This window comes from Triticum aestivum, chromosome 1B (assembly GCF_018294505.1).
Source record: "Triticum aestivum cultivar Chinese Spring chromosome 1B, IWGSC CS RefSeq v2.1, whole genome shotgun sequence".
Lineage (NCBI taxonomy): Eukaryota > Viridiplantae > Streptophyta > Magnoliopsida > Poales > Poaceae > Triticum > Triticum aestivum.
In genome coordinates, this window is record NC_057795.1 from 13229296 (window position 1) to 13237955 (window position 8660).

The window sequence follows — 8660 nt, forward strand, 5'->3', positions numbered from 1 at the left end:
CCTCTTGATTGCTGTTGGTGGCTAATCCAGTACTCACGCTGTTCGTCAACTTGGGAACTCATGCTTGTTTTTTGCATGGTAATACGTGTCTCATTTATATCATAAGGATCATAGTACAAGCCACGTACATACCGACCTGACAAAACTGAAAAGACAGCAGAACGCTAGCCTTTGCACACAGGAACACCAGCCAAGAAGTAAAATTACAAACAAGACTGAAAAATCCTCTGAGCATGACACCAACGCCCGTCTCCTGTCTCTGGCACCACCATAGCAGCCATCAAAAGAGAAAATGATGGATCACCTCTACACCCGAGCTCGACGCGGCTTCATCGCTGATATGCAGCTTTGCGGGCCTCCAAGGTGGCTCGCCAATAAAGGCGAAGCCATTGCCGTTGAATGAATCAGACCAGGGCAACAACCCGGACACGCCATCAAACTCCAGATCTGGCACCCCCGCCCAACTAAGACGTTGGAGGAGGAAACCATACCTGCCTGCCACGAACCACGAACCCAGATCCACCATCTTCCAGATGTCGTCGATGCAGACCACAGTCTGCATCTGCTCCTGGACTACCTCCCAAGCTCCACACCAGTGCTGGAGCAAACGCCGTCGCAACGGCGGAGCCCGAGGACATAGGTCCACCACGAGAATGCCGCCGCCGCCGCACCATCCTTGCTTGAACAGTCTGGTTTCCAAATCCACCCCAAAAGCGGATCGCCTTGTTGGGGAAGGATCTGAAGATTTATTAGTTGGTGCCGCCATCGCCGTTGCCGAAGCCATGACGATGAACAACCCAAAAACCTAAAAAACTAATGCCTAAAACAATCCACGCGCGTGGATCCGGCGACCCCCTCACCACCGACGACCGAGGTCGTCAGCGGAGGGGAGCCGCCGGAGGACGGCGGCGCAGGAAGGCGCCCTAGCGGCAGGAGGAACTCACGCTTTTGATCCAGTGAATTTTCCACTAATTAATTTATCAAAGGTATATACTATTCTCGTAATCTACTTTGTTTGATGTACGTGTTCATGCCTTAGTATTTGTGATCAGATGAGCACAACTTACCTTATATATTTTTTATATTAGCTATACTTTCCCATAGAAAAAGTGAAGAGAAAGAGTAGAAGAAATTTCTTTCTAAACCAGTTGTTCCTTTTTTTAAAGGGAACACTTGTTTGAATCATTAATCCTCGCCTAAATTTTTTTGATATTACTCTTATGAGAGTGGTTACTCCTATGCTTCTTGTAGGTAGCTAAATTTAAATCAATAGTTGTCAAAAAACATATACTACCTCCGTTCCAGTTTATAGCCTATCAAAACGTCATATATTATTGAACGTAGACTCTTGTGCTTATGTGTTAGACAAGTATGTGTTAGAAAGAATTGTATTGGTGTATATATGGTGTTGTATAAACCGTATATACCGTCAGTAAGGTTAGATTGCGGGCGTGTGTTGTTGTAATCTGGTAGTTAGGTTGTTAGGGTTTCTCCCCATATCTTGTATAGCTTTTCTTGAGATTAATCCACGACCTAACTATCGTATCTTCGTAACCTATCCTTGGCTATATAACATGCAGCGTGTCCCTGCCAGAGGCATATGCTTCCACGCATTCTTTTATGGTATTCAGAGCCTAGTTCCTCTCCCGCATCCAATCTCGTAGCCATGGCTAGCTCCAGCACCACCACCGCGGCTCCTTATGCCCTCATTCCCATAGCGGACAAGCTTCGCCGCGGCAACTACCTCGTGTGGCATGCGCAGGCCTTGGCCACCATCCACGGAGCCCAGCTGACCGACCACCTCAACCCCGATCACCCGTTCCCGGAGCCCAAGCTTGCTGACAAGGACGGCAAGCCCACCGACGTGCCGAACCCGGCATATCAGATCACTCTGGCGCAAGAATCCCAGGTGCTGAGTTTCATCTTCAACTCGCTCTCTGCACCTGTGATGATCCAAGTCGCCCACAGCACCAAGGCCCCCGCGGCATGGACCGCAATCAGAGAGATGTTTCTCTCCCAAATGCAGGCTAGCATCATCAACACGCGGATCACCCTCTCCACCACCAAAAAGGGCATCGTGACCATCACCGAGTACATCGGGCGCATGAAAGCGCTAGGCGACGAGATGGCTTCAGCAGGAAAGCAGCTCGACGATGATGATATGGTCTCCTACATCCTCACCGGACTTGACTTCAACCACATCTGGTTCATCTCGTCCATCTGCGCTACAAGGACCGAGACAATCAAGGTAGCTGAACTCTACTACCAACTGATTGGTTATGAAAAAAGCCTTGCCATGTTCGAAGGTGGAAACCAGTCCTCTCAGTCCTCGGCCAACGTTGTTTCCCGTGGCCGTGGTGGATTCGGTCGCGGTGGAGGCGGCCGTGGCAACGGTGGTCGTGGCAATGGAGGTGGAGGTCACGGCAATGGAGGCCATAGCAATGGAGGCGGTGGCCGCGGCAATGGAGGTCGTGGCAACATCAATGGAGGAGGCAACGATCTCCCCGAGGTTGTCTGTCAAATCTGCAAGAAGCCAAACCACACCGTCATCGAGTGCTACCGCCGCTTCGACATCTCCTTCGCCAAGAACGAAAAGTGTGCAGGATCGGCCACCACCTCGTCCTATGGAGTGCACACTAAATGGTACCTTGACATGGGGGCCACAGATCACAACACCAGCGAGCTCGACAAGCTGACAGTCTAAAACAAATATAATGACAACGAGAAAGTTCACACTGCAAACGGAGAAGGTATGGAAATTAGTCATATTGGTCAATCCACTGTTCGAACCCCTACTCGCGATCTTCATCCCAAAAACATATTGCATGTACCCGATGCCACCAAAAATCTTATTTTAGCTCATCATTTATCCACTAACAACAATACTTTTCTTGCACGTTTCTTTTTTTGTTATGGAACAGGGAACGAGGAAAACCCTTCTCCACGGCAGGTGTAGACGTGGTCTCTATCCCCTATCATAGGCTCCGTTTAATTCAAGCAAGAAGGCGTTTGGTGTCAATAAAGTGTCCATAGACAGGTGGCACAGTCGGCTAGGACATCCTTCATCCACCATAGTTCGTCATGTCCTTAGCCATAACAATATTCCTTTTTCAATTAGTGAGTTGAATAAAGAAGGTGTTTGCGATGCTTGCCAATTGGGCAAGAGTCATCAACTTCCTTATCCTAGTCCGTTCAATGTATCTAAAGCTCCTTTAGAGCAAAAAAAATCCGATGTATGGGGGCCTGCCCGTGATGCTATTATGTGTCCTTTATTGATGATTATACCAAATTCATGTGGATCTATCTTCTTAAGCATAAATCCGAAGTTTTTAAGATCTTCCATGAGTTTCAAGCGCTAGTTGAAATATTGTTCAATAGGAGAATTATTACTATGCAAACAGACTGGGATGGCGAATATGAACGCCTAAATTCCTTTTTTCGCGAACTAGGAATCACCCACCATGTCTCATGTACACATGCTCACCAGCAGAACGGATCAGCTGAAAGAAAACAACGCCACATTGTAGATGTGAGACTTTCCCTTTTGGCCCATGCCTCTATGCCTCTAAAATTCTGGGATGAGGCATTTCTCTCTGCCACATGTCTAATAAATCTCACCCCTAGCAAAGTGATCAACTTTCAAACTCCATTGGGTCATTTGTTTCATGAACAATCAAACTATCATTCACTTCGAGTTTTTGGGTGCGCTTGTTGGCCCAATCTCCGTCCATACAATTCTAGAAAACTAGAATTCTGATCCAAATGTGTGTATTCCTCGGATACAGTAATCTCCACAAAGGCTTCAAGTGCCTTGATGTTGCTGCCGGCCGAGTCTATATATTCCGTGATGTTATTTTGGATGAAACGGGTTTTCCTTTCAAGGCCTTAAACCTTAATGCAGGCACCCCTCTTCACTCTGAAGTCTTGTTGCTTCCTGAAACTATTCCCTCTAAGCCTATTGATCATGGGGGGTGAACGTGTATTTGATCAACATGCTAAATTTCCTGCTAATCCTGGTGAAAATCCAGTTCCTGTGCATGATTTTATGCAGACAGTACAAGACTAAAAGGGCACGGAGCACGAAGCAGATTCAGGTGTTGCCAAAGCCGATCCCGAGGCTGACGGTGCAGGTGCAGGCAGCTTAGGCAGTTCAGGAGAATTTGCCTCGGGTTTGCGCACCCCACCCAGAGAACGACACGTGGGCGTGTCTGGTGCCGGCTCCCCAAGTGGGCCAACCTCTGGTGGGCACATGGTGCAGGACCAGCCGGCCGGCTCCCCGCGTCGCACGCCGCCTCTCAATGACTGCCAGGTGGCCCAACCCGGCGCGGGAGCATCGGCTGGCGCCTCTGGCACAGAAGTGACAAGGCTGGATGTCAGGTCCCTTGTCGCTGACAGCAGGATCGACGTGGGATCCCGTGGGGCTGACGGCAAGATCGACGTGGGATCCCGTGCAGCTGACGGCAGGATCGACGTGGGATCCCATGCGGCTGTGACTTCTTTCACCGGATCCTCTACGCCGCAGCCTCATACAACCCCTGATGTGCCGACTCAGAGAATAAGATCAAGACATGGTATTGTAAAACTGCAAGTCCGTGCAAATGGTACCGTCAGGTATGACAAGCTTAAAGTTCCTTTTGGGGGTTTAACAACTACTGGTGAACCATGTAGTTTGCATGAAGCTCTAAGTGACACTAAGTGGAAAATGGCTATGAATGTTGAGTATGGTGCTCTTATTAAAAATAAGACATGCCATGTAGTTCCACCAACACAAACCAAAAATGTTATTAACTGCAAGTGGGTCTACATGATTAAGAGAAAGGCAAATGGTCAAGTTGATAGATATAAGGCAAGGCTAGTAGCAAAGGGTTTTTTAACAGAGATATGGTATAGAGTATGAAGATACCTTTAGTCCTATTGCAGTGTCAAGGAACTGGAGCCTAAGGCAATTGGATGTATAGAATGCATTCCTTCATGGCGTTCTAGAGGAAGAAGTTTATATGAGACAACCACCTGGTTATGAGGTAAGAGGCAAGGAAAATTATATTTGCAAACTTGACAAAGTCATGTATGGATTAAAGCAAGAACCTAGGGCTTGGTACTCCAAGTTAAGTGAAAAACTTCAAACACTTTGTTTCAAATCATTATTTTTATGTTGGTCTATGTTGATGATATTATTGTTGCTAGCTCATCACAAGATGCAACTATAGCACTATTAGAAGATCTTAAGAAGGATTTTGCCTTGAAAGATTTGGGTGACCTACAATTATTCTTGGGAATTGAGGTTAGAAAGGTAAAAGATGGAATACTCCTCACCCAAGAAAAATATGTCTTGGATATGCTTAAGGTGCAGGAACGGTAAATTGCAAAGTTTCAAACATGCCTCTCTCTACGTTAGAAAACTGTCTAGAGAAGAAGGGGAGCCTTTAGGACCGAGGAGTCAACAAAATACAGGAGTATGGTAGGTGCTTTGTAGTACTTAACACTGACAAGACCTGGCATTTGTTTTCCTGTTAACAAAGTATACCAGTACTTGCATTCTCCCACTTCTGAGCATATGACAGGTGTTAAGAGAATTTTGAGATATCTCAGAGGTACTATGAGTACAGGTCTGAAATTTACCAAGTCAACCTTTAATGTTGTTAGTGCTTTCTCAGATGCTGACTAGGCAGGATGCCCAGATGACAGAAGGTCAACAGGAGGGTTCTGTGTGTTCTTTGGTCCAAATTTGATTTCCTGAAGTGCACGTAAGCAAGCTACTGTTTCTAGGTCTAGTAAAGAGGTAGAGTACAAATCTTTAGCTAATGCTACTGCTGAGATTAGTTGGGTTCAAACTTTCCTATGTGAACTTGGAGTCATGCATTCACCAGTTGCACGCCTCTGGTGTGATAACATTGATGCTACATAGCTGTCAGCAAATCCAATATTTCATGCAAGGACAAAACACATAGAGGTTGATTATCATTTTGTTCGAGAGAAAGTAGCTAACAAACTACTGTACATTCGTTTTATTCCCACAGGTAATCAAGTTGCAGAGTGAACTGGAATGACTGCATAAAAAGAAAATAAAAGCACAAGCTATTCGGCATTATTCGGGCGACAACAGGTCCAACCATGTGGCCTTAGTGCAGCGGCATTTGCAGAAGTTTGTGACGAGATCCTTGCAGTACATGTATCTGCACCGCGGCGGGAAGGACCTAGTGCAGATGCCGCACTTGTGGCAGAACAACATCGCGCCCGCGGGCAGCCAACCAAGGTCAATACACAATAACCTGCTAAAGTGGGTAAAACCTTCCCTTTTGTTGAGTGCATGCATTCGGCAGATCGCCTAAACATGAGTTAAATATTCAAATCGGTCCTAATCATCCTTAGTGGGTTTAAATCTACTGTTTGGGGGATTTCACTTGTGCATAGAGACTTGTCAACTGCAAAAAACATAGTAACTCCTAAACAAGCTAAATCATCTACAAAAATCTCCCATTCATTTCATGAAACTATAGTTTCAACACGATGTTGACATTCTTAGTGTCGACCTTTAGTGTTTTTTTCAGTGGAGATCAAACTTTTGTGATTCCTTGAATTTTCATAGATCTAGATCTAAAGTGTTTGGACTGGGTTTAACATTACCATTTTTTGACGGATTTGTATAAATTATTTTACTTGGATTTAAATTTGACATCTCTCCATCTTGCTGCTTTGTATATGAATGCATTCCATTCGTGCCTCTACATGGTACTAGATGATTTGGATTTGAATTCGTATTCCATTCCATTCCATGCATAGGCGTTTTATTGGTTGCAAAGCATAAATGGTTTAACAAATAAGATTTTGAGCAAAGAATATGCTCTTTATTTCAGACACAAGAAGGAACAACGAGCATGCATCCAACTCTCATTTCTTCTCTGCATCTAGCTACCAGAGCAAGATGCAGAGGGAACTCTCAAATACTGCAAAAAACAAAGGAAAAGCACAAGCTAATCGGCATTATTCTGGTAACAACAGGTCGAGTCACGCGGCCTTAGTGCAGCTGCGCTGGCAGAAGTTGGCGACGCGGTCCTTGCACTGGAAGCTGTCTTGGCCGGCGACGGTGGACTTGTCGCAGGTCTTGCAGGCCGGGTTGCAGCCGCTTGGCGACGCGTCCATGCACGTGCACCTGGGCGGGATGGACCTGGTGCAGGTGCCACAGTTGTTGCAGCACGGCGAGGCGCTTGGGGTCGCACCTGCAGGCAACCATCAATATCAATAAGTGGCTACACTGGCTTAATCGGCGAGGAGATGAAGAAAGACAAAAAAGGACGATGCCGGGCTCACCTTGGCCGTGGGCGAGGGGAAGAGCTGCTGTGAGGATGACGACGACGGCCAGCGCGGCGAGCAGCACCTGTGGCCTCATGGTTGCAAAGACTGACTGACTATGTAGAAGAGACTGGGTTGGTTCGTGCTGGGAGGTTGATGCCTAATGGGGTGGAATGCCGGGCTTCTTATAGGGTGGAGTCCCAACCCGATCGACTGAGGCGAGAGCACAAGTGACAATAGATCAATGAGCAAGTAGCAGCACGGGCACCAAGCTTTACACGCAGAGAGCATGTGGGCGTGATCTAGATTGGATCTCTAGCAGTAGCATGCATGCACGAGGCATCATATCGGTGGGTGGCCTGCATGTGTTTCACACATAAATATAATCAGAAAGCTTGACGACAACTGTAGCTATATATAGCTGGTTGGGGACGACATTATATATATATATATATATATATATATATATATATATATATATATATATATATATAGGGAACGGCTTTCCTATCTACACTAGCACCAGAGTGTGCTATCGGAACCTTAGGTTTGCATCAAGATTCGAACTTCTGTATGGATAAGGTTTCTAATTCTTGCATTATTGGAGATCACATTCACAGAAGAGGAAAACATGTGGGGCTCTTTCTAGGGCTGTGGATGGAAATGGCAAGCTAGATTCTGAAAAGGCGAGCGCTATTCGTGGAATGGGGGCAGCTCCTTTACATCACCTGTCAGCTAGCATGTTCTATTTCGAGAAGGCTATTGTGTGGTTTTGTTTTGTTGCTAGCTTGGAAAGGTTCCATACATCTATACGTTTTAGTAGGTTTCAGTCTGAAAGGTTTCATTCAATCTGTGTCTAGGTTCGGCACCTTTTGCTTCTCCTACTTTAAAGTACTCCATTTGTTCCTACATGCATGCATAGGTTGTGCATGACTCTGACCAAATACAACGTGGTACTAACACACCGTACTCAGCTAGCACATGCAAACTAACTAATCTGAGATTAATCAAGATTATGCTATAACCGGCTAGGCAAACGGCGATGCCTCGGAGATACCCGGTTGTGGACGCCGACGAGCGCTCAGTATCAATATTGTTTGATGACGTGCTGGAAGTGTTCTATCATCCAGGGATGATGTGAGTGTCGGTTTTCTATGCTTTCATTTCCGAGTCGTTTTTCATTTTTGTGATGATTTTGATGACTGTCCAACCCCTAAACAGTGAGTTAGAGAATGACCCTTCATCATGTGTGATACAAACTCAAACTGGGGCGATTGCGGGCCAACTCAGGTTTAATCATTTCACGTGCACTAGCAATTAATTCATCATTTCGGGTGCTTATTACTCACACCCGCCAAACACAAAAATGT

General features: G+C 46.0%; 1 protein-coding gene across 1 annotated transcript; it reads right to left on the reverse strand.

Annotated features, from left to right (window-relative positions):
* Positions 1 to 6783: 6783 nt before the first annotated feature.
* On the reverse strand, positions 6784 to 7470 carry LOC100136978 (Bowman-Birk type trypsin inhibitor-like). Its single transcript, XM_044506039.1, has 2 exons — positions 7309 to 7470; positions 6784 to 7217 (listed from the first exon to the last, which is right to left on the reverse strand). The coding sequence occupies exons 1-2, from the start codon at positions 7385 to 7387 to the stop codon at positions 7006 to 7008; spliced, it is 291 nt and encodes a 96-aa protein (XP_044361974.1). The 5' UTR covers positions 7388 to 7470; the 3' UTR covers positions 6784 to 7005.
* Between the last annotated feature and the right edge of the window lie 1190 nt (positions 7471 to 8660).

Coding starts and splice junctions, on each gene's coding strand:
- LOC100136978 (XM_044506039.1), bottom strand. CDS start 7,387: ATGAGGCCACAGGTGCTGCTCGCCGCGCTGGCCGTCGTCGTCATCCTC. Junction 7,218..7,308: donor TCCCCTCGCCCACGGCCAAG/GTGAGCCCGGCA, acceptor GGTTGCCTGCAG/GTGCGACCCCAAGCGCCTCG.